Below are 27,792 nucleotides of genomic sequence, written 5' to 3'. Positions count from 1 at the left end.
GTCTTCTATTTACTTCCCTGTTTGTCTCTTGTAAGTTTTCTAGGGGGCATTGTGTCTTTAGTATTTGGTATACTGCCTGAATCAGATTCATTGTTCAATAGATAATTGTTAATAAAGATACAGTACTCTAGTATTTTACTAAAGGCAGACTAGAAACAGAGCCTTAAAAGTTAACTTGTTAAAAAAGCAAATAAATGGATTTTTAAATTAACCATTGTCAAGGTGCATAAAATTAATATTGACGAAGAAAAGTACATAAATAATTTTGTTCAATGGGAAAAAATGTAATACCCATTCCTGCAACACTCTTACCATTTAATGCCTCTACTACTTGAAAGTAATTATCAGGAATGTCTCCTGTTGAGCAAAGATGTTAGGAGGAGACCTTCAGGACTAGATGAAGACTTGCCCTGTGCTGAAATAGAGGAATTTTCCTCTGTTAAGGAAAACTGACAATTAAGGTGGAGGGTCTTGGTTCCACTTAGTTTCATGGACATGGTGTGAGGCCTGCAAAAGTATATGCTCAGGTTTTCCTCTTGACCACCATATCTGTCATTCGTCTTTGCAATTCTCTTTGAGGAAGTACCTTTACAATCTCTAGTGCTTTGAAAGATGGAGCAATGTCCTTGATCCTCTAGAAATTCCCTAAGGAGCTGAAATTTTCCTACCTACTTCTTAAGGATTGCACCAACCCATCACCTTCTCATTAGTTGCACCTCTCTGTTGGGAAAATGACCCACCCCCCAGTCAAAGCTGATATACAGACATTTGATTGATATAGGCCTTAACACAATATACCGTCATGTCTGTTGGCAGTTCACTTTATTGTCCACCGATGTCTATTTTCGATTAAAAAAATGAAGATCACATGCTAAGGAATTATACTGGGAAAGGCTTTGAATATAAGAATACGTGTTCTTTATTTCTATTAAACAAACTACACTATTGAAAGGGAGTAGTGTGTGTGACTTTAAAGATGTATATTATCTGCCCCCTCCACACACACACACACACACACAAAGGACTTCTGTGGATGCATTTTGCTGTGTATATTACGGACAGATAGAAAGGGAGAAGGAAATGTGAAAATGGAGGCATGTATCATAGTGATATGGCCACAAGCCAAGTAATGCCAGTAGCGATAGGAAACTAATAAATATTCAAGAATTCCCCTCCCCCCAAAAAAGGACAGAGCACACATATTGCTCTAAAATGGATGTCAGAGTAATTTGGTATCTCTTGAGCTATCCTTTGTGTAAGGAAACTGTCAACTAAACAAATTATATTTACTCTTTTAGGGCTCAATCATGTTAGACCTACAAGAAATCTTAAATGATGAATCAAATTTTCTCATCTTGCAAATAAAGAAATTGAAGCATAGGTAGGCCAAGCGGTTTGCCAGAGTCAAAGCTAGTAAATAGAAAAGTTAAAACTAGGAGTCATCTTCTCAGTTTTTGGTCCTATGTTTTTTCTAATAATGCTTTTTTTCCCTCTAATCTGACCTAGTCCCTAAAGTCTAATCAAGAGTATAGCTCTTATGTTCAGTGACATAATTTGATTAAATATCAAAATTTAAAGAATAAAGAACTCAAATCTTTTTTACAACAATTTTAGTGCTTTGTCCCTTATACCACTGTTTCTCTTTAATCATGAGTCACTACTATGATGTGGATTTTTTTGGAGTATGCCTCTAAAACTTAAGAGTGCTAAACTTAAGCACATTTTAATACATATTTGAGGTTGGCAATTTAATAGGCAATAAAAGTGGTAGATGCAGTTGTGGATTTGTCTATAAAAACATTTAAGTATGATATGCTACCTAGCACATAGTTGAAGCTCTGTAACACTCTGTTAAATAAATGTATTCACTAAGTAGGTGCAGAAGCATGAAAAACAACCATGTATTCAACCAAACCATGAACAGTAAATAGAGTTTGAAATGTCTCTCTTCTGGGACGAAGGACTTCTACAGGATATTTTTTGTGTTTGGGTTTGTGTATGTGAGACATAGCATGGAGTACTGGAAAGTGATTAGCAAGTTTGGGAGTTAGAAACTTGGATTTCTTAGTCTGTTTCTGTTGTAACTACCTGGAGAGGTTGCCTCTCTTGGGCCGTAACTTTGTAAGATATAAAATAAAGAATTTGGAATCAATGTGATCAATCTCGTGAAAAGAAATTCTTTTCTCAACAATGGTTGCATAATTCTCTTTACCTAGTCCTTTGTATTAGTTTGTTATAAGGTGGCCATAACAAAGTACCACACCCTAGTTTCAGATTTTCCACCTTCAATCTGTATGATCTTGATTATGTCACTTCCTCTCTTTAGGCCTCAGAATTTTCATCCATAACATGGCCAAGTTGAACCAGATTGCCTTTTAAATCCAATCCAACTCTGACATGTGGAAGAAAGAAAATAAATTAATACAGATTCCAACGAAGTAGTAGCTAAAGCAAAAGGGTGGAGAGGCCATATGGAATAAAACTAACCTGTGGTACTCAAACCGAGATATCAGTTCCTTCAATGATTTGATCTGGGAAGTATGATTCTAACAGTAAAATATTATTGAAACTGTAAGTTGCAAGTGACTCTTTTAAAAAATTTTAAACACTTATGAGTATACTAAAATAGACTCTTTCCAAATTACTGAAAATAGTATCCTCTCTTTCCCCTTATAAAATAGTTTCCTATTACCTACAGACGAATTTAGCCTCTGAATTTTTTTAATAGGCACACCATGGCTAAAAATAAATATCTGGCTTTAAAAGAAATGTGGTTTTTAAAAGAAAGAACAACAAAATGCCAAGAACACTTCTATAGCCAACTTCATGCTTTGCCTGCTTCAGGAAAAGACTAGTAAAAACAGGTGGTGCTAATCACCGTGCAATCTGGGATCTCCAGTTGGAGGTGGAAAGAACCTCAACCAGCTGCTTTCTCCTCTGATTAAAAATTCCTTCATATTAAACTCTTAACCTTTTGCTCTTATACTCTCATGCGTTTTGTACTTTTTTTTTTTATGGGCTTGGGGAAATGAACGGATTAGCAGCATCTTACCTCTGAGTCAGTGAGTTAATTAAAGAGTGTGTATATAAAATGAAATAATGAATTATTTAGCTGATAACAAATATCATATAAAATTCCATTTATTGGATAGTCAATTCGATTTTATTAGTTTTAGAATTATATAAATTATTTTTAACACGATGCAAAAACATTTAGTATTTATAGATTTATTTTTCATGTGGTATGTTTGTTGTTTTACAACCATATTTTTTTGCACTTTATGGAATGTTATGAATATCTGGTTGAAGAAGGGTGGTTTGATGAAGAAGGAAATGATACAGCTACTGAATCAGGAAGACATAAAAGGCTGAAAGACTCCGACATTTTTCCTTCCCTTTTTTCTCTAACCTGCAACAGTTGCTGACCCTTTTAAGAGTATCCTTTTCAAAGTTAATTCATTATATCAGATCACTCTAACTAGGAAGCAATTTGTTAAACACAAATAGCATTGGACAACTTTTCCTAACCCTCATTTGGCATGCCTCTTCCAGAAGGAAAAAAATTCTATGAGGTATATACAATTATTTAATTCAAGCCTTAAGGAAAAAAGCACTCCCGATTAAGAGTTCAGGTTAGTCTCAGTTCTGTTTCTCTCCTTCACCGATTCAACTTTATCAGCATTTATCACTCCTCTGTGTACAGGATGACCATACATTCAGATTTTCCCAGGACAGTCCCTATTTAAACCTGCTGCTCTGTCCTCTGTCTGGTGATTATTCCCTTTCACTCTCAAAAGTGTTTGGAAAGTAAGTTATATGGTCCCTTTACTACCACACATATACTCTATAGGCCTTCCACAAAGTTATCCCTAGCTAACTTTAAAATGAGGATATTCTCTGCCATTGCCTTCAAATTTGAATATTTCAGAATATGCTGTCTTTTCCCTCTGAACTAGACCTTATGATGTAATTGTGTAATTATTGAGTAATAAGGTATAGTAATATTGTGTTATCACTTCTCCTTCCCTAAAGGAGTATTCTTAAGAGATTTACAGAAAGGCAAAGCCCAGTGACCTTCTGGAAATGCAAACACTACCTTGTTAAATTTGTGACTTTGTATAATGCAATAAGCTAAGCAAAGCATGGTAGGAAGAACATAGTAGCTAGAATATAGTCTGGCTGAGTTGTGATCCTGGGCAAATTTAACTTCTTTAAGCCTCCATTTCCTCTTCTATAATTTGAGGATAATGACATTTTTTTGAATGATGGTTGTAAGAGGTGAGGTATTATATATTAAGGGTTCAGAACTGTGCCTGGCGCACAACCAGTGTAGAAAACATGGAAGCAACTATAGTTATCATTTTTTGTTGGATAAGATCACTGGACATTTATGGGTATCAATGGAGTAAAAGAGTTTCTTTTCCATCTTCAAGAGAAAATTCTCTAAACCATGTAGTTTGGTAGAGTTCAATCCAAGTTGAACTTCGTAATGTGGTTGACTCTGATTCCAGAGATTAGTATTCAGTTCAAATGTTTAAAAAGTATGGATTTTAAGCACTTAACCAATTAGAACTAATGATGGAACAAAAAACCTGAATTATCCTTTAAAGAGATTATCCTTTATGTAATTACTTTGCTTATGATGAATTTGAGCAAATTTTAAATGAACAATACATTGGAAGAATCAGCTTGTAAAATAATTTTTAACAAAAAAGATCTTTGATTTGTCAAGTAACAAACTTCTGTCCTCAACAATAGAAAAAATTTTCAATATCTTAAGAAAGAATTGCTCATTTAATAAAATGTATAATTCAATATACCTTTATATAAGTCAAATATTTATCTTATAAAGCATCGTGTGTTCTTTAATTACTTTTGTTCTTTCTCTACAACAAGAATTCCAACTTTTATTTGTTCCCTTAACATAAGCAAGCTGTTTTGAGAGGCAAGTTATGTTGAAAATATGTTCCAGATTTACGCTGATGTTCAGTATGAACTGCAAACAGCCATCTTTTGGTCAGATCACACGTTACACAATGTATTCCAAGTTTGGAATTGAAAATGAGGGTCATTATGGAGGAACATTTTTTCAATTTTTAATCAGAAGGTGTGACTTCAAATCCTAGTCTCACCTGTGATTTTGAAAATTTGCTACTTGTCTGCATTTAAACATTCTCAAGATCCTGTTTTTTATGCCTCATGTTAAAGCACATTTCTTTCTGGAGGTTGTACAGGCTTAATGGCCAAATGTTCTTACATTGAGGAAAAAAAGATGCAAAATGTGTTCCCAGAGTTACCTACAGCATCATGCTATTTTCATTTGTATTTCAATAATGGCAAAGTGTGGTGTGTTCCCAACCTAGCTCCCTCCCTCATATATTTTTAAATTGCATTGTTCATGATGCCTGTTTTAAATCCTGGATGTAACAAGGTAAGATAATTTGGTAAACTGAGTGAATTCCCTATTCAAAGTTAGTTAGCATTTACTTACCAGTTAACTATCCTAGGCTTTCTTAAACAAAGGCAGTAACATGTAAAAATTGTCCTCCTTCAAAGACAATTGAAAATGCTGTCTTTAATGCATGAATATTCTTAACATCAATTATACACTAAAAGGTTTTGTCATACCTGTTGATTTTAAGTTATTACAAAGCAGACAAGTTGAAAGCATTTGTCTAATGATACCAACTATTCATTCTGTCTACAGAGATGTTGTGAGACTCAAAGTGAAATAATGTGTGCAAAATTACTTTGTATGATAAAGTGATATATGTAAAGCTTATTCACTCAATATTAATATTGAATGTCTAACATGTGCCAGCCACTGTCATAGGCACTTAATAACAGTCTACAACTACTACTAACTGTCCATTATTTAATTCAAATTCGACTGTATAGATATAGATATGGATATAGGGAGCAATTATATGTATAAATTGCTACTCCTTGATTACTTATTCAATACCTTCCATTTGAAATTTTTCTCACCTGTATTCCTTTATGTGTTTTCCTCCTGTTCAAGATTTGATTCATGCTCTTTAAACCGACTAATGAAAACAAATGCAAAGGTCTATACTACAGTTTTCAAGGTTATCCTAAGCCTACAGTGTCCTGTCTCCAAAATCTGTGCTTCCCAGATTTTAATGTCCATAGGAATCACCTGAGAGTCTTGTGGATTCTGATTCAGTGGGATGTGAAATTCTCCATTTCTAACAAGCTGTCACCTGATGCCCATGCTTCTGCTCTAAAGAGCACACCTTGAGGGGCTTCCCTGGTGGCGCAGTGGATGAGAGTCTGCCCGCCGATGCAGGCGATGCAGGTTCGTGCCCCGGTCCGGGAAGATCCCACATGCCGCGAAGCGGCTGGGCCCGTGAGCCATGGCCGCTGAGCCTGCGCGTCCGGAGCCTGTGCGAGAGCACACTTTGGGGAGCAATCCCCCATTGTATTGAGACTGAGGATTGGTGCCCCACTTGGCCTGTAAAATTATTTTCCAGCATCCCATTTATTTTCAACATTCTTCTTATAAATAATGAAATCTTTGAGCTGCAAACAACATCCTGCATACTTATCCTACTTTACGCCGTGTGCAGATAATTTTAACCACAAAGGATCTTTGTTTCATACCTGATCTAGGAAACTCACACTCACTTTAATTAGCTAGTTCACATGCAGTAAAATCACAGGAGCCAGGTGAATTGAACTCCATGTGTTTTGTCCCTGGAGAATTAACATGTAGAATCCATTCTCCCTGCTGCTTGCCCTGCCTTGATTACTATATGTAATGCAAATACTGGATGATTCCAACGTAACCCAACACATGCCATGGCAAAGTTAAATTAAGTCAACACCGGATTTCAGTCTAGTTCCATTTATGTTGTCTTTTGTATTAAGCATCCATGGTTTGTTTTACTATGCTTCCTCTCTGCTCAAAATTCTATTTGTAACTTACGTAGTTTTGACTACTTTTAAATATTTTAGTTGCACTGTTTCCATTGTTTAAAAGTATCACCACAGAAATGTTATAATAACAACTTCTGCTTTTCAATTATTTCAGTTACATCATTAATATTAAATGACCAGATAAATATTTGTATATACAAAATATAAATATTTTTATATATAAACTCCTGATCCTAATAGAAAAGGCTTCAAATTCTGGCTCTCATTTAATTTTCCACACATCTTCTTTAACCACAAATGTATCTTACACCTTAGCCTTATAAATTTAACTCGATTTTTTAATTTAGACTTTTCTCTAATATATGTGTTGGAATGCCGTGTGTTTGGTCAGGGAGAGGTCTGGCCACCTTGTTAGTCAAAGATGCTCCTCTAACCTCAATTCTCTGCAGCCATTTCTTTTCTTTCTTTCCTTTTTTTTTTTTTTTGTGGTACGCGGGCCTCTCCCGTTGCGGAGCACAGGCTCCGGACGCGCAGGCTCAGCGGCCATGGCTCACGGGCCCAGTCGCTCCGCGGCATGTGGGATCTTCCCGGACCGGGGCATGAACCCGTGTCCCCTGCATCGGCAGGCAGATTCTCAACCACTGCGCCACCAGGGAAGCCCTCTGCAGCCATTTCTTTAACCCCATTCTTTAACCTTCAGTAAAGCCCTTCCATAGCCAACCCTGTGCATAATTCAGTTATAACAACTTAGCAACATTTTTTCCAACTCTGTTATTACTTTTTGCCTTTCCTAATAGACTTGAGGGCAGTTTTTTTCTTTAATTAGTTGTACTTCCAGTACTTAGGTTTGGGACTCTCACATAGCGTACTCAGTTATATTTTGTTGATTTTTTAATGAATGATATGTACCTACATTTTAAATATTAAATATGACACTTTTCTTATTTCCAAGTCCAGTGTAGTTCTAGCATGAAAACTATATACCTGGCTGTCCAGGAAAACATAGGGAAATGATAACTTTTCATAAAGTTTCAGAAGGAGTGACAGGGTATAATAGGGTATACCAGAGCCAGGCTGAACCCAGATTATGGTGTTTATTTAAATGGTTATAAATTCTTTGACACCCCTACCATTGAGATATGGGGTGTACGTCACCTCCCTTTGAATCTGGGCAGGATTGTGAATACTTCAACCAATAAAATATGGTGGTGGTGATGCTGGATGATTTCCAAGGCTAGTTCATTAAAGGACGTTTAGCTTCCACCTGGTTTTTTGGGCACTCTCACTCTGGGGGAAGCCATACAGCACGTAAGAAATCCAGCTACCCTGAGACCTTCATGTTAGAGAGGCCATGTGTAGGTGCTCCAGTCGAAAGCCCCCAGGTGAACTCCTAGCCAAGAGCCAGCATTACCTATCAGCCAAGTTATGGGACACCTTGGAAGCCCAGTTCGGGAAAATTCATTTGACTGCAGCCAACCACAACTGACATCAGATTACAACTGCATGAGAGACTCCAAGAGCATACGACCCAGCCAAGCTCTTCTCCAATTCCTGACCCACAAAATAGGGAGCAAATTAAGCTGTTTTAAGCCACTCAATTTAGGGGTAATTTGTTACACAGCAACAGTAAATAGAACCAATCAGAGTCACAGCCAGGACCCTGGTCCCTACTCTATCTGTATGCCTCCAGGAAAGTCACTTCCTCTTTAAGTCTTAATTAGTCTTGGTAGCTATCAACAATAATGACTTATATTTTCAAAAACTATTATCAACATTATCATGTTTCTAAATTCAGAGATAAAATAGCTATCATTATTATCTCTCCAACTGTGGCCTGACATTTCAGGGGTAGGCTTTTGCCACATAAGAACTTGAACACGAACCTTACTCCAGGTTCTCTTTAGCCAAAGGAAATTCTGACCTAGATATTTGCATACACCCTTGCCTCTAATTCACTTCACCTATAAGTGAACATTACCAGTTCAATGGATGATCTCCAAAGTCTGATCTAGCTCTATGATTCCAAGATTCTATAATTTTCTAATAATAATATCTTTCGACTTTATGAACTTAGAGTAGGAAGTAACAATGTGAGCATGAAGAAAGTCACAGAAAGGAAATGTAAGTGATGGCTTGCTTGAGAAATGAAAAGACAAGCAATAATTCATTGAAAATAGGTGAGCGAGGCAAAGTGGTAGCATTTTTTCCCAGTCGTTATTTTTATAATGGGAAACATGACTCACATTCCCCTACTTTGGACAATATGCTTGCCAAAACTCCTGAACTGTCGTGATTTTACTGATATCCTCAATGGATATTTTCCTTAAAAACAAAGTGGGAGTGAAAGTGCAGTAATTTCTAAATAGGCTAAGCTCTCGTTGGGATAAATGGATAATGGAACAATAGCTAACGATTTACCATAAATCATTTATTAATATTTTCCATTGCTCTCTGGTGGGTAATTGAATACTCTGAGGACACATATAGGACTAGGGAACTATAGACAATGTATCTTGGCTCTAATATTGACTCATTGAATGACAATAGGAGAGCAACTGAGCCTACATAGCTTGAAAAATGGAAGAATTTCTATAAGGTGAAATATTATTCCCATTTCACATTGTTTATAAAATTTATAAAGAGATTAATGAATTAATACTTAGAAAAAAGATAAGTTACCTATATGATAAATATAGGAAAATTAACCATATTAACTGAAACTCAAAACAAAGGTGATTAAAGACACCTAAAATAATTGACATCATTCGAATTCTGCTTTCAGCTTATTTTCTTTGTATTAACTCATCAATCAACAAGTATGACAAAAACCTTTTAGTTAAGTGATTGAAGTTCAGAATACTTATGCATTAAGAATGATGCTTTCAATTATCTTCTAAGAATGGATGACTTTTATATTTTATTGCCTTTGTTATATTAAAAAACCTGAAATATGTAACTCCTATGTAAATACTTATTAAAGTTCCTAGATTAGTGGGATTAGCCAGTCAAGATCCATAAAGTAATTAGTAAGCAATTAATTATCTAATCATACATCTTCTTCCAAGAATGTTTTAAAGTGGGCATCGTGCATATTGTTATTTATAACATAGGGATGACATAGATTCATAACATATTAAACATTATAATTAAGTAAATAGAAATGGAAATAAAATTTTGTTTTAAATGACACAAAGAATAAACATATCCTATATTTCTTTTTCTTCCATATACTACTTTGGACCAATTTAGTCCAGAACAACCGCCATAAAGAAAAGTGCATACAAAGTTGATTTTTATAAAATACTTTTCAGGGTGTAATGCTGGTGTTTGTTTGTTTGTTTATTTCTGGTTCTCTCTGTTGGTTTTTCTTTCTGAATTAAACTTGTCATTGTTCTAGTTTTGAAGTAATATATCATATTGGCATGTATGTATGATGATATAAAGAAGTGCATCTCATAGATATTTTAGCCTCCAGTTCAATATGTCCATTCATAGATACAGAATGTTATTGAAGTGCCCACATTACCAAATAATGCTAATCAAATATTAATTTTCAATTGCTATTTTGTGCACATTAGGTTTTGATGAACGTGGAATCTACTTTTTTGGATTTTTTTTACTGAAGATAGGCAAAAGGGACAATATTTTTGGTAGCAAAGAAATATCTATTTAAATTGGTACACTAATATAATATTAAAATTTGCTTTTATCCCATTGGAACTGATATCATAGGTATTGAGAACTTCTTATAGCAATCCAAAAAGTGTTCTATAATCAGTATATTTATCAGTATATCAGTATTCTACAATAAAATATAAAGGAACACATTAATGGAATAAGTTTGAAAAATGCAGATAAAATAGTTATGTGTGTGTTTCCTTTTAATTGGAGAACTCATAAATGTGATATACTAATCTTCACTGAACTTCCTCAGAGTGTCCCAAACTTATTTTGTTCAATGCACACTTTTTCTCACATCTTTGTGAGGTCAGAGTTCTGCAAAACACAATTTGGAATAATCTGCTCTATGCAGCATTTTCTAATGCAAACAATCTCATTTTCCCATTCTGTCACTAACAGATGGATCTCACTATCTTTTTACAGTGTTTCTAGAGTTTCACTGTCTTGTTTTCCTTTCTTGATTTAAATCAAGTTGAAGTTTATTTTTAATCTTTTCTTTTTTCTAGAAGTATTTATTAGATAAAAAGTTACCTGAAACTTTGGCATGTTTCATTGGTAAATGACAGAGAAATATATTAGAAAACTATAGGCTATGTAGTATGAAGTAAAAAATTACTTTATATTTGAGATGAAAAGTTTTCTAAATAAGTGACTTGTCAAGATTTAATATAATCAAAATTTAGTTGAAATTAATAATCATGTTAAACTACAGGCTAGTTCAGTTAACAAAATTGTATTTTATAAATCTAGGTAGTCATTTTAAATACAATTTATTTTCCCTTTTTTAAAGCATCTGTGAAATGATGTTTTATTTCAGTATTTAGCAACACAGGCACACAAACACACACAGACACACATATCCATAGATAGTCATTTTTTTTGCATTGGTAAACTTATCTATATGTCTAGATCAGATTAAGGAAGTTTTCTATATAGTAACTATATTTGAAGATTGTTAAATAGAAATAAAATTTGTTAATTTAAATCTTCAGTTTATTACTTGTTCAAAATTTTATAGATTAAGTAGAAAAATATCAGCAAAAACATCTAAGTTAAAAGAGCATCATATACTTTTTTTTCCCTCTAAATGTGACTTTCCACCATGGCCATAGAGACTCAGCAAAACTTATGGCAATGCTCTACAACCAAAACCCAAAGTTTTGTTGACTGGCCCATTGTTCATCTTGGTTTGGTACATGTAATGGTCAAAGTATAGCTATATCTAGCTATACTCAATGAAATGTAAGTGAAAAACAATATATGTAGCAGTTCTTCTCATTTAATACACATTCAAATCACTTGGGAATCTTGTCAAAATTAAGATCCTAGTTCAGTAGGTCTGGAGTAGGGCCTGGGAGTCTTCCTTTCTAACTAACACCCAAATGATGATGATGATGATGTAGATGGTGATGAGTTAGTTGGTCAGCTGTACAGCTCAGGGCTCTATCAGTGATCTACATTGACCAATTCTGTACATATGATTTATCATTTATTGTTTATAATCAGTTATTGTTCACCTTTAAATCATAATTCAAAACAAAAGCCAAAATAAAACCACAGTGAGAGGCAAAAAACAGTGGTCGCTTCTTATTAACTAGCAATCATTTATTGTTATGCTTGAAATCTGTGTTTAATATTTGCTTTGTATTCTTCAAAATGTAGTCTTCACAATGAGCTCCCCATCTGTAATTCCTTTGTTGTCTCTTACCAAGTAGTCCAGACCCTGCTAAAATTCATCCCTGATGTTTCAGTGTATATCCAGGTAGGTAAATTATTCTCCCATGATGTCCATTGCAGGGACATATTCTGTTTTTTAAATTAATTTTTATGGGAGTATAGTTGCTTTTCAATGTCGTGTTACTTTCTACTGTACCGCGAAGCAAATCAGCTATACGAATACATATATCCCCTCTTTTTTGGATTTCCTTACCGTTTAGGTCACCACAGAGCACTGAGTAGAGTTCCCTGTGCTATACAATAGGTTCTCATTAGTTATCTATTTTATACATAGTATCAATAGTGTATGTATGTCTGAATTGGGAGATTGGGACATATTCTTTTATTTAAAGTAATCTAGCTTTAGAAAAAGATCTGCTCGATAACTTAGTCATGTTTGCTCATGTCTTCCATGGTTAGTGTCTAGATACCTATCATTGTTCTCTCCAACCTACCATCTCTCTTAAGTGTCCACTTTCTTTCTTTTTTTTTTTTTTTTTTTTTTTTTTTGGCGGTATGGAGGCCTTTCACACTGTTGTGGCCTCTCCTGTTGCGGAGCACAGGCTCCGGACGCGCAGGCTCAGCGGCCATGGCTCACAGGCCCAGCCGCTCCGCGGCATGTGGGATCTTCCTGGAACCAGGGCACGAACCCGTGTCCCCTGCATTGGCAGGCGGACTCCCAACCACTGCGCCACCAGGGAAACCGCCACTTTTTATTTTTAAATAAATACTGGAAGCTTCCAAGGAAGACAATTGCCATTTAAAAATACATATTTTTCACTTAATTGTCAACTTCCTATTTTATTCAAAACTAATTTTAATAAGATATTATTATCTAGGTATAGCAGTTTTTTAAAACGATGATCATACCATGTTTTACCTCATTCCTTTGACTGATTATTATTCCAAAAATAACTAAATCGGGTATAATTCTAGAATAAACTATTCACAGATTTTGTCAATTCACAGGGTTTTACTAAGTGGATGTAAAATTCAAACAGCTTGGGAGTATAAACTATAATTAAATTATAAATCCACTTGCCTAACTTTCTGCTCATATTTTCTCTCTTCCTTGTTCCCTCTTTTTCTCTTCATTGTTTCTCATTTGAAATATTCTATTTATTTAATGTACAGATGGAAAATACAGCCTCTCATCATAGTGTTGCCCTTTTTTTCCTAGATGATGATGATTAATCAATTACGAATTTATGAAAAAGAAACACCTGGCACACTTCCATAAACAAACAGGTTTCCTGTGGTTTTCAGAGCAGCTGAGGGTATTTCAAAGGGTCAGGAGCCTCTGTGAGTAACACTCTCTTCACAGTGTGACTTCCCCACATGCCAGGTTCTCATAAATATGCACCCTTACACCCAACATACAAGTATGTATGTATGTATGTATGTATGTATTTATTTAGCAGGCACATGTTGCAAAGGCTACAGAGGAACAAAGAATGTAAGGGAGAGAGGGGAAGGATTAAGTTTAAAACACATGGGTATTGACAGAGTTGTTTTTCTAAAACTGTATTTTTTTCGAATAACCATAATTGTGAACCAGAGAAAATAGAAATAGATGCTATATGGTAAGAAACATACAGCACAATGCCTGTACCTCAGGTGATTTTTGTCTTACAAGTTAATGGCAGCAATCTGTGTTGGATACAGGGCACCAATAAAAGAAGTATACTATGGTGCTCGCTTCGGCAGCACATATACTAAAATTGGAACGATACAGAGAAGATTAGCATGGCCCCTGCACAAGGATGACACGCAAATTCGTGAAGCATTCCATATTTTTTAACGCATAATTGTAAAGCAATTATACTCCAATAAAGATGTTAAAAAAAAAAAAAAAAAGAAGTATACTACGATACCCCCTTGAGCTGTTCTTCCAGACCTACTTTCTTGACCTTGACTACACTTCTGTAGAAAATTCGGTTGGTATGTTTTCACATCCAACGGAGTTGATATCATAAATATTAAATTTATGGTACTATGATATTTTCTTCCTTTTGATACCTTCTATATATATTTTACCTTTCTTGCCTTAAATGCAAATTTCTTTTAAAAGGTAGGGTCCAAGAGCATTGCCACCCAGTTCTTTAAGGCTTCATGTTTAGTAGAGCAGCTGCTAATCACATGTCCAAATTGAGGTGTGTTAGTATAAAACATAACCAAGTTTTAATGACTTAGAACACATGAAAGAATGGGAAATATGTTAATAATTTTTTAGAATGATTGTATGTTGAAATGATATCATTTTGGATATATTGGGTTAAGTAAGAGATATTGTTAACATTAGTTTCACCTGTTCCATTTTAATGTTTTAATATGGTTACTAGAAACTTTAAAACTACATTTGTGGCTCACATGATATTTCTTTTGGACAGTACTGATATAAGGTTTTCTTTTTTAAAATTCTGCAATGCTCAATATTGTTTTCTTATTTTGATAATGTCATTCCCAATCAATCTGAATCCTAAAAATCCTCCTAAAACATGGTAAAAACCTCACAATAAAGATCATTTTCCAAAACCATATATTTAAGTCAAATTCAAAGTTAGCATCTATTTTCTAAAGCACTTAAGTATCATAAAATATTCAATTTTAGAAAAGTGATTTTTCATTCTTAGCCTTAAACAGTAATCAACAACATTGTGCAAAATGACTATATGCTTTTTATAAATTAAAAATAATTGCTTGAAAATAAGTTTAAAATTGAGGGGGAAAGTATGATGGAAAAATTTTTAAATACTAAATTTGCTATTTTTAAACTTATGGCATTTTCTTATTAATTTATAGCTAAGTATTCTCTCATTTCTTGTAAAATGCTTAGTATAACACTATTTTTACTCTCTTACTTTGAAAAAATATATTAATCCTGATTTTAAGATTGCAAGAGAAATGTTGAAGATACTCACAAACATATATTGCCACCAGCATATTAATACATGCCTTAATCATAGTAGGGTAAAGAGGTATTTCAACATTATTTAGTTAACAACAGAAATCAGCATAAGACAAATCTGCTCTGGGCCCTCTCCTCTCCAGGCATGTAGAGTGAGACAGCAAAACTGCCTCATATAATGTGGGCTTTGTTTATAAGGCAGCCTTATTCCATAAATTTTTTTATGAGATCTTTATATTTAACTTAAAGAGTTGTTCTCCAGAATCCATAATAGTCATATCTAAAGAGATACTCTGACAAAGGCAGAGTGCTTTCTCAAGATTATTTTTTTGTTAGTCACCAAGTAATCATGAAGACTAATAAAAACATATATGTGTTTATGTATATATATACATATATACATACACACACGCATGCATGCACACACATACATATATTTTTAAAAACACCTATTCGGTAAATTTTTCCATGGTTAGTGTAGTACACCCCCAAGCAAAACATCATTCCTCATAATTTTTAAGTTATCTTTCAGGATCCACATTAAGGAAGTAGATCTTGATTTTTCTATACACTCTGATTTTTGTTAAGATTTACCTTACGTTTACTTTGTTCTTAGTGGACTATTGAGTTAGCAGAGAAGTGAGCACAGAGAGGTCAGTGCATTACAATTTACTACCTTTTAAGGTGTGCTATAATCATCATCTCATGGTGATTTGCCAGAGTGGACTATTACTGAATCATGTTAATGATTTGTACCAGTTCCAGAGGATTCAACTGGTTTCCATTTTCATTAGTGAGAATCTATGTCCTTAACAGTCAATGATTTATACTTAAGTCAACAACTGACACAAAGAAATTTGAATTAATGCAGTAATGGGATGAGGCTAAAATTTCTCTGTGTGCACAAAGTCTTTACTGAAATTCTGAAGGACTGTGATGATGAGAGCCTGCAATTCTGATAAAAATCATAATAAATACTATAATCATTGGAAATTAAGGCAAAAATTTTTAGATACAACATAAATGTGAGAAGCCACACATATACTTGATAAATGTGCATTGTTTTCATGTAATGAGAAATAGAATCTGATGAATGAAATGTCATGGTCAAACCCTTTTAATCAATAATAAAATGCAGCATTGTTCATACTATGATTTTATCTGTTTTAAAGGTTTCTTTTATTGTGAAGCAAGCTTTTATTCTTTTCTTTTAAAATTGTAAGTTATATTATTGAACTGTTACATTTATTCTTTTTTTATAGAAATGAACTTGTGATTTCATAAATGACCTTTTTCCTGGAAACTTCCAAGACTAGGTTAATTAACTGTATTAGACAGATGGACAGATGTATTTTATTCTTTCTTCACATACATTAGCTTTTATCTGAACTTGATAAGATTTCCATATGCATATGCCATAGCTTTCTGCTTTGATCTTTACTACTTTTTCATTAACATATGCCATTCTTGAGTCATTTTTTGGATCTTATTATCTATGAAGGGCTTCATATTTGAGGGGTTTTTTAAGATTTTTTTTAATACTGTAACACAATAAACTTTCATCTTTAATATAAACATTGCCAAATAAATACACATACCTATATATCCATATCTATCTAGCTATCTATAGAGAGTCATGTTCTTATATGTTTTTTATATATAGTCTTAGTTGGATATTTTTAGAGTATTGAGATCAGATTTTGACCTTTTGATTAAATAAAGATATCTTAAGAGCAATCAATAAAGAATGTGGAGAAAAAAGCTTGCAAACTAATCCTGGGCAGAATACAAAGAAACTGGATTTATTCTGTCTTAAACCAAGTCAAAGATGGGGATGGTAATAACATTAGTAATGAATTACCAATTGAGGCATTGAAGCTGTGAAGTTTTTTTCCATTGGACATTTCTAATGGAAAATATGAACACATATTGATTGCTTTTTTCTCAGCTCATACAAATGTGCTCCTTTTTAGAGACACGTGGCTGATGTAGTTGTTCTTTCGATGGGACTTTGAGGCATTGAATAATTGAGAAAGCTTTAAGTATGTTCAGATGCTAAAACAGAAACACAATTCAGATTATTATATTCTCTTTGAAATGAATGGGCCTTCATCCGATGGATATATTGTGTAGCTTATATTGTAATTCTGGAATTCATGAGTCAATGTTTTATCTCCAATGCATTTGTGAATGACCAATCAAAAATATTAAGTTAACGCTAATGCTCTAAATTGCAAGAAATGATTCCTTTGTCCTGGCATAACAACTAAATGATTGTTTCTTCTGCTTTTAAATATAAAATGAATTTATAATCATAGAATATCAGAGTTGGGAAAAAGATTCCATCTGGTAACCTCCTTCTTATTTGTTTGAAAGAAAGGTTGTTCTATATAGAAATAATTTTTTATCTTGGTTTAATTCACAGTATATCTTAGTTTAAATCTATTTTCAGGTAAATCACATTTTTAAGAGAGAAGACCTGATATAAATCATGATTTTTATTAATTCCTTTAAATTGGTGCTTGTAGCCCCTTTAACAGGCAGGCTATAAAAGTGCCAGATACCTTCAGTTAGTGGGAGTAAGGAAAGGAGAGGGATGGTCACACTCAATGACAAATAGAAAGTAGGCTTTGTTTTTAGTTTTGATTTGAAAGAAATCTTGCATAGTTTCAAAAACAGTATTTTCAGTGGCTTCTTAAACTTCATATTTTTTGCATTCAATGAGAAATTAAGAAAGCTTGGAAGATAGAATATCCTTTTTTTCTGAGAAGTAATAGTTGTAAAAATAAATATTTCTTTTATTATGAATCAAAAACTTTATGAAATAATTGAAAAAGATTTTGATGCAAAGCTGGCATGAAGACTCAAAATGCAAGAAAGGATGTAATTCACCCAAAGGAGTTTTGGGACAGATTGGATTTACTTTGGTCTTGCTTCATAATCAAGGTCAAATTCATGGAAAAATGGAATTGATATAAAATATCTAAAATAAAACTATAAAAAGGTCCAAAGTTTTCTAAAAACATCTTTCTCTAAAATGAAAAACTAATCTAAATCTTAATATGGTTATTAAATTAGGAAAGAAATTTCCCCCTGTCTATACGTAACTATGTAATTCTGTTTAATACCTACTACTTAACCTTGCATACATGAAAATAGAATAGGCTTTATTGTTTTATCCAGGTTTACTACTGTTTTGCATCTGAAACCTATATATAATTATCTGTTCATAAAGACTGCAAAAAAGAAATATTATTTATTTTTAAACCCTTCAAAAGAATTTCCCCCCAATTTGCAGAATCTGATATGTAAATTATAAATAAGCCTGTAGCTTCAATTTCTGAAGTAGCTATTAGATATTAAATTTATTTTATAAGGGATTTAAGAAATTGACAAAATTTTGGTAGACAGAAGAAAATGTAGAGTGAAATCTAAAATTAATTTTTTATGTACTTCAGTCTTTTGTTGTTTACTGTTGGTGACTTATTGTATTTAGCAGTGGATAAGTTGGTTTTAAAACAGCTGCACAGAAAATACTAAATATAGAACTTATTCATATCCTAGTTTTTTTCTTTAGAATCAGTTGAACTTAATTCCATCCATAAAATTAACATCTTTACAGAAAGAAGTGTCGACGAAAATATTGGTCTTTTGACAAAATCCATTTCATGGAGTATATTGATGCTATTTAATTGTTCAGTCATATTAACTAGGTTTTCAAATTGATTTGTGTAGCTTAAGAATTTAAGCCTAAATGAAATATAAAATTGAAATAGGATTTTTTACTTATAGTGATAACTAAATAAATTAAAAATGTATTTATCTCCTAAACACCTAGAAAACAGGGGTATGATATATATATATTATCTATTTATGCAGTTAAAATTGTCTTACAGTGTAGCTTTTCTCTACTATCCCAACCCATAGTATCACTGACTTTTTGAACGTTTGCCCTCGGTCTTGTTTAATTCATGTAATTCAATTTAATACTAAGTGTAAGCTCTTTGTATATCCATCTATCCAGAAGAATATTTCCCACCCTTAACAGAACATTGATTTCAAGAATCTGACTAAAGCTATGGATCGTCTCCTCCAAATAAAAACAAGGATAGACACTAACACAAATGTTCAAAATTTTGGGGTCTCTACAGTTATGAACTATCTTGAAGAAACTTCTCTTGATTGAAGCCATAGTAATTGTATACTAGTGTTAGTCTCAACTACTAATATAAAGTCTTACTTAATAGTGTGTTTTCATGGGCTTCCCTGGTGGCGCAGTGGTTGAGAATCCGCCTGCCGATGCAAGGGACACGGGTTCGTGCCCCGGCCGGGGAAGATCCCACATGCCGCGGAGCAGCTGGGTCCGTGAGCCATGGCCTCTGAGCCTGCGCGTCCGGAGCCTGTGCTCCACAACGGGAGAGGCCACAACAGTGAGAGGCCCGCGTACCACAAAAAAAAAAAAAAAAAAAAAAAAAAAAAATAGTGTGTTTTCAGATGATGCTTGATGGCTGATTAATTAATAAAAAATAAGCCTCTGGCAGTAAAATATACATGTGAAGTAGTTTATCAATGTTCTTACTTAGAAAGCTCTTAAGTAAGAATTAAAATTTATCTATTATAGATTATAATTGTGATTATCTTACATAAGTATTGGTTTTGATCATCAAGCCAACTATAAAGGAAGTTGGTTCTAATCACCAAAAAAAAAAAAGTAAACTAAATGAATCTAGTGATACCCACTAGAAAGAGTTCTGAATACTTCAGACACTTTGGGAGCAGATAAAGATATGCCATTTCCCTTTTTCATGGTTCATTCTCCATGTGAGTAAATGATCTATTTGTCATCAAATAGTGATGGTGATGCTTTACACATAGTGTGCACATAGTAAATATTATTTATTGACCCCAAAAAAGGGCTATGAAAGTATATGATGAATTATTAGTATGTGGGATCTTTAAAGGAGCATATATAGCAGAGGTATAAATCTCAAGCACAATAATAATATTAAATTTGGCTACACTGCTGATTCTAACATTACCAATAACACTAGTGAAACTTTCATTTTCAATGGCAGATTATAATATTATCATAAAACAACCCATAGGGCAAACACTTAAACTGCCTTTTACCAGCTGCCTTTCCCTATGGATTTAAGTTTTCTGTTGCTGCATTGCATGGTAACTGTTTTGCAGTTAACTTTTGTCTGAATATCCTGTTAAAAGTAAGTTATTCAATGCTAGAAAACCACACTAGCATTCCTTTAGTTCTGCAGTATAATCCTTCATTTGAAACGAAGTTTGATTGTTTTAACTACAAAACATAAAGGAGCCTGCACTACATCAAGACCTTTAATGGAAACTAATGGAATTTTTGGCATAAAATAGTAGAATTAATTAGATCCAGCAATGTACACTCTTTAACTGCTAGCCTGCCATTTTACACTGATTTGAAGTCATACATACTTAACAGAAGACACTGGGTTGATTGCACAAAGGACTTGAACACTCTTTTCACATTCACTGTGTAAGTTATTATCCACTGTGAAAAGATTATTGACTTTTTTTAAGGAGATATTATGGAGAGAAATGATTGTTACCAGGATGACTGGTAGAATTATGTATGAGATAAGTAATAACTCTTAATTTCTCATCTGAATAAATGACTTTAATTTAAAAATACTAGTTAGTGCATATGAGATTTCTGCTGAAATGAGCAGAAATATCAAAGCTGGGTTTGAAATGTAGTGGACACTGAAAGTGAAGTATAAAACAAAACCTTTTATGTATACCTTTGCATGTTTGATGGTTACATATCCCAGATTGTTAGTGATGTTTCCTGTATTTTATCTCTTCTTGAAGGTTGATCTGAAAAAAATTACATGTATGAGTCTTATCCTGGATTTATACTAACAGAGTGTAGAAAATGCCTATGCCCCTGATTCTTATATGAAGGTCGATCATACTTATTGATAATTGACGGCAGTTTAGTTATCTGGAGAAAAAGATCAATTATATCCATGTAAACATAAATAAAGGGTCTAAAAGGTTCTTGTGTATTCTCCCTATAGTGTTTCTTTCCCATTATTGTGATTTTCTGTAACAGTATGCCTCAACCATGCATGATCACTATAAATACTTGAAAAACTTATTATAAGATACAGATAGATGCACATCATGATTAGTGACCAATCAATTACTTCTTTGAAAACCTATCAGTGATTGGCCACCACATACCTGGTATTCAGTATGCGCACAGACAGCAACAGCAACACATGTATCTGTGTTGACTCCTTATCTCCCAGTGATATCCTGTGGCAGTTGAAAAAATGGATAGTTGAAAGAGGGACTTGACTGACAAAGATGAAACTGCAGCAGAAGAATGAAAGGTGATTAACACTGGAAGTGAAAAAATTAAATGGAAATGAAGTTATAGAAGAAATAGTTCACCCTGGGAATGGTGACAGTGTCACCATTCAAGAAATCCCAGATATGCAGCCAGAGGAACTGAGAAGGTGAACTTATCAACATAAATTAGGAAAATGGTTGTGATGAAAAGGCTAAAGATATCCCAGAGGAAGTGCTCTGACAAAATACTTGACATTAAAGGAATTCTCAGAGATATTTCATGACATTGAAAGTGTGAAAGATAAAATGTTGGAAACTGATCCAAACTTAGTAAGGAGTATGGCAGTTCACCAACACACAGCAAAGATACTCACGTTATGTGATGAGAAGGAGGCAACAACTGTTCAAACTACTCTTGATAAGTATTTTTTTTACAAACAAATAGTATACTTCAATTCTTGAATTTTCCAAAATTTTAAATTAGTATTTTAAATGAAAATTACTATTATTTTTATTTCCCTATACACTTTAAACTGAGAGTAAGAGAGGTTTTAATATTTTGACCAAAATTTTGTAGTTACAGAATATCTTAATTTTCCCATTAATATTATAATTGCTTTTCATGGTTTCAGCTTGCACAGTCCTGCACTAACATGCAAAGTGAAGATTGCCTGTATCTGATTAGGAGTAGTTCATTAATTAGGTAGATGAATGAATGGTAAAATATCTGGGAGAGAATGTTAATGATAGCATTTTTAAGTATGTCTTAAATCATCCTGTAGTCAACCATCTACTCCACCTTCAGGCTAGCATTCTATAAAAAATAAACATAGCTCCTATTTTCCTCTTCCATCTTGTAATATTTCTCTGCTCTAGACGTTAACATCCTCCTTTCATCTACCTCGCAGTCAACATGTCTCTTTTCACACATGCTCTTGCCTGTGCTTTTGTTTTTCTGCCTCTCTCCATCTGCTTACTCCTGTTCACTTTCAGATATCAGCTGAGGTCTCTTCATCAATGAAGCCTTCTCAGGTGTCTATATCAACCCCTTCTATTTTACCACCTCACATAGAATTTTTATTTATACTTTCATTTACAACAGTTACTGCAGTTACAATTTTACATTTAACAAAATAATCATTTCACCAATGCCTGTCTTAGCCACTCTGTTGTAAGTTTCTTCGTGGCAATTTTCATGTCTAATATGCAAGGTAGGTGCTACGCAGATTTTATTGATTTTAAAAAATGAATGAGGGCTTCCCTGGTGGCGCAGTGGTTGAGAATCCGCCTGCCGATGCAGGAGACACGGGTTCGTGCCCTGGTCCGGGAAGATCCCACATGCCGCGGAGCAACTAAGCCCGTGAGCCATGGCCGCTAGGCCTGTGCGTCCGGAGCCTGTGCCCCGCAACGGGAGAGGCCACAACAGTGAGAGGCCCGCATACCGCAAAAAAAAAAAAAAAAAAAAAAAAAAAAAAGAATGAATATGAGGCAATCTTGTCTTCTCTCCAAAATATTTTACATTTTTATCCTGGGTGACTAATAATTCTAAGAGTCAGGTACTTTTAGCTGGGAAAGGGACATTGTGAGTTACAATGCTCAAATGTTCACGTTATTTAGGAATTATTTATACCCAACTAATGGTTATTATTCCTTTGGTCAGGGTTAATGAGTGCTTGACTATTCAAGATTTTTCTTTTTAGCTCTTATATTGGCTAGGTTTTAGTAATTAAATGTCGGGACATTTGGGGGTGTCAAAATGGAAATATTAGCAAGTAAGGGAAGAGAGGGGACTGAAAAATGCCAAGAACACACACACACACACACACACACACACACACACAAGACTGCACACAGAAAAGGCAATACATTAGTATTTGTCATTTTTCCTAATTTCAAGAACTGCATTTGAAACTTCACATATTTTTTTTTTAACATTTATCCTGTTGGATAGGTATTTTTCCCAATTTACTTTTGTAGAAAATAAGATTTAGAGAGTTTAATTTGTACAAGTTTATAGGGCTAATAGGTGCTTTATAAAGGATTAGGACCCAGCTCTGTTTGGCTCCATAATCCATGCCCTTTCTATCATTCCAAGGTGAGTCCTAAAGGAAAGAGACCCCAGTGTTAGTTTGTGGCACTATGGAGAAGTTTTCTTCATTGGCACATATTCTTTTCTTTATCCTGTTTATTTTTGGCTAATTTTAGCTCCAATCCCTTTTAAAGCTCCCAGGTCTTCCTTCTGTCTTTTATTACTATTTTAATCTCAACAGGAAATTAAAACTGAGCTTCAAATTTGGCATGGCATTGTATAATGAGTAGCCTGTATTTTTATTGTTTATATGCTGGGAAATCTCAGGATCTGAAAACCAATCAACCTGAGGCTTCACTGAACTAGGACTGTCTTGTTAAACTGTTAAAAAAACTTGGCCCAAGTTCATCAGTGAGCATGTCCTCCTAAAGCATAGTATTATGCTAATAGCTCATCTAATAGGACACATACCAAGGGTATGTCTATTTTATGTATTAAGTCATACATGTCTGGGGTTCTCGTTATAGTTGACATGGCAATGGACAGTTTGATGGTAGTTTTTTTTAAAAAGAAATACTAATAAAATTAAATTAGCATGAAATCAATACTCATTTCATATTGCATATTGTTCTCGAAATTAAAATAACCTAAACTCAGAGCCAACTATTTGAGAGAGAAAGAAGAATTGTATTTTGGCAGTCTATCTGCACACATTATACCTTCTCTCATAAACTCCATCCCCTCTCACCACCAAAAATGTCCTGTGGTGACAAGTAAGCCAATCCTACTTGCCTACTGATTAAGAGCAGAGTAGAATTTCTCATCAAGACTCCCTCTCACACACACCACACACACACACACACACACACACACACAAATTCCTGGACTTCAGATCCTGTTCTGAGATCAACAAAATCTGTAACTGTTCCTTAGCTCCTCTTTCTGTAGAAATAATACTATTTGTACCTACTTCATAGGATTGTTGCAAGGATTAATGGACATGATGTATATAAAGAGCTTAGCACAGAGTCTAGGACTAGAGAAGTGCTCAGGAAGCATTAGTATTCATTATTTACTAAGATGTTGCTATCTCTCTTCTCCTAGGTATTTCTTCTGATTTACAGGACACTTCTATCTCATTGTTTCCAGATGTTTCCTATTAGTCTGAACAATTGGCTTTAATGGAAACAGACGGCCAAAATGGCTGCTACGAAGTGGATATTTCAATATGATGAAACCTGGGCATTTGATGAGTGTCAGAACATAATGTTAATTGGGCAGAATCTTTTGATGATGTACAATTATGCATTTTAAGTGACCACCAATAGACTGGTGCTACATATCGATGAAAGCTATCTGTGGAGGCATTATGCCTTATCTTAAAAGGTTGTTGGTCTTTATGTCTAAATTAATATGGACCTGTTACAAGCAGCTTCATAAATGCTTAATATTTTTCTCTAAGTTTTTATTTTCATTAGAGTCAGGTTTAGAGAGGGTGTGGAGAACGAGGAAGCCACCCAGTTGAATTTCAATCAATGAGTCCTAATCAAGATCAAGTTCCTGCTCTAACATTTTCCCTTTTAACCACATATGTGTGTGTGTGTGTGTGTGTGTGTGTGTGTGTGTGTGTGTGTAAATCAATCTATATCAGAGTTGGAAAACCCATATGTCTTATTGGTACAATTCAACTCTGTCCATCTATTTTTCATAATTTTCCAGGACACAAATCTTTCAAGATTTTAGTCTCCTATCTAATGTACAATTTTCCAGCTTGTCTCTCTGATCAATGTATACATAATGACTGAGATATATTCTACCCTATTTGATCTAGGAGAATACTAAATTGTCTCAAAATGTTAATGATTCCTTAGGCCAAGAGTAGACAAACTTTTTCTATAAAGGGCCAGATTATAATTATTTAGGTATTGTGGGCCATATGGTCTCTGTCACAATGACTAGACTCTACCATTATAGCATGAAAGCAGTCACAGGCAACATGTAAATAAATGGATGTAGCAGTGTCCTAGTAAAATTCTACTTATGGATGCCAAAATTTGAATTTCGTATAATTTTCACGTCACAAAATAGCATTCTTGTTTGAATTTTTTCAACCATTTTAAATTTAAAATAAGCTTTTAGCTTGTAGGCCACACAAAAACAGACAGCTGCCTGGGTTTGGCCCATGGGCCATAGTTGGCCAAACCCTACTGTAGCATTATTGGTTATTTTCTCCAGAGTGTAAGGTTTAAATATGTTTCATCAGCCACCAAACTCTCATGCAGAAAGAGATACCACACAACCCTCAAATGATAAAGTGCATGTGACTTCCTGCAATATGATTGCAATTTTATCTTTTGATATCCACAAATGCTTTAAATGTATTTTATTCAATATAGAGTGGACCCTTGAACAACATGGGTTTGAACTGTGTGCATCCACTTATACACAGATTTTTTTGAATAGTAAATACTACAGTACTACATGATCTGCTATTGGTTGAATCCTCAGATGCAGAGCCAGAGATGTGGAGGAACTGCATATACAGAGGCCCGACAGTAAGTTATACCCTGATTTTTGTCATCACGTCTAACCCCAACATTGTTCAAGGGTCAACTGTATCTTCAGAAATGGTAAATGGGATACACATTTTCATTCTGTCTCAGAAGTGATAAATCTAGTGACTCACATACCAGCCAACAGTGATTAAGCCAGAGATTTGGCTAACGTGTGAAATAAAAATATTTTAAAAGTCCAAAAATGTCCCCAAATCCCAAAGTATTTAGGTCTATGACAAGTGTCAGATAACAAGAACAACTGGCATATATTTGGATGTTTACATTGTTAGCAAAGTATTTTCACAAACCATATGCCATTTGCTTTCTATAACAACCCATCATGATATTAATATTGCAATATATACAGCAGGAATGTAACTAAGCACCCAGATAGCAAGTCTCAGTTGCAATAAAAATAAATCTAATGTTGACAACAACTTAGAACAAACTTGAAAAAGTGATTATCCAGCTTCTGTTTTAAACCGGTCCAAATCGAGGACAGAATTAAAGGAATGGGATTTTCTTTTATCTCACCAACCCTCCCTCCTTATTTGCAGAAGATTCTCATTCCATTATCAATAAAACAAAAGGGAAGGAATAAAAAAGGGAAATGTGAGTTAAAAACAAAAAAGGAACTCCTATCTATTGAGTGCCTAGATTCTGCCAAGCAAGTAAAAATATTAGTAATAAAAACAGACTTAGGGCAAACTATTTGGGAGAAAAGGAAAGGATATTTTCAGCAGTCTACCTCCACTTGATAGAACCCATACTCATAAACACCACCCTTCCCTGCTTCTACCTGAAATGGTGTAGAGTGCTAGCTGAGCCTACCCTACTTAGCACTTACTATAACAGGTGTATTGTTTAAAGTTCTTTTAATCTCTCTTAACAAACCTATTATAACTGTTTACCAGTGGGGAGACTGAGGATCAGAGAAGTTAACTTGTCCAAGTTCACATATTTAATAGAGTCAGAGACAGGACTTGGACTAGAACAGACTCCACTGTCTTCTAATGCCAATTTAGCATTAATTTTATAACAAGAAATTAGACTATGAAATTACAGCAGCTTGGCATGAAAATTATTTCTTTATATTATATCCACTCTGATTTTATAATGACAAGAGAAATGATATAGCATATCTGTATAGTGAAATTTTTTTTTTAGTAATCTTTATCTGAGCTTCTTAAGGAGAAAAACATCTATTATTGGGGACACAAAAGCCTCCACTAATATTTCAATAGTAGGAGCTTTGATATAGCACAGTTCAGTAAGTCTTTTTCCTCTAGCAAGCTAGGGGACCTAAGAGAAAGTTTAACCGTGATAATCAAAAGAACCTGAGTGTTGAACGCTGATCCTATTATAGCAAATGATTAGTACAGGTGGACCTTTCTCCATGTTCAGTGACTGTTGGTAATGCTTAAATAATCAGCCAGCTGCTAGATAGCAAGAAAATGTCAAGTCGAGCACCTGGGTGTTAAACATTTATACATGCTTGTAGGCCATTTTTGATCTATCTCCCAACATGCCAAATGTCAGTGGCTTCACATAGGTTAGGAGGAAAGCACCTCATTAGAGCATGGCTAGAGTTTGCTTGGCATCAAAAGGCACAAAGAATCCTGGACCCTTAGATGCAGGGTGGTTATTTCTCTGTGCAC

The 27,792-nt window shown here is 34.2% G+C and overlaps 1 protein-coding gene and 1 non-coding gene across 19 annotated transcripts in view; both read left to right on the top strand.

Annotated features, from left to right (window-relative positions):
• The window catches only part of ROBO2 (roundabout guidance receptor 2), a 1,699,370-nt gene that overhangs the window by 816,668 nt on the left and 854,910 nt on the right, over positions 1-27,792 (top strand). Inside the window, exon 3 of one of the 18 annotated variants that reach the window (XM_067034902.1) lies at positions 26,088-26,134. The exons of the other annotated variants lie outside the window; for them this stretch is intronic. Coding sequence (XP_066891003.1) covers positions 26,088-26,134 — 47 coding nt within the window. The remainder of the gene's footprint in view (positions 1-26,087; positions 26,135-27,792) is intronic. 18 annotated transcript variants of the gene reach the window in all.
• LOC131757896 (U6 spliceosomal RNA) lies at positions 13,989-14,095 on the top strand. Its single transcript, XR_009336044.1, has one exon. It is a non-coding gene; the product is annotated as a U6 spliceosomal RNA (small nuclear RNA).

The sequence above is a fragment of the Kogia breviceps genome, chromosome 5 (genome assembly GCF_026419965.1).
Source record: "Kogia breviceps isolate mKogBre1 chromosome 5, mKogBre1 haplotype 1, whole genome shotgun sequence".
NCBI lineage: Eukaryota > Metazoa > Chordata > Mammalia > Artiodactyla > Physeteridae > Kogia > Kogia breviceps.
The sequence above is the reverse complement of the archived record's forward strand: the minus strand, read 5'-3'. Positions and strand labels throughout refer to the sequence as shown.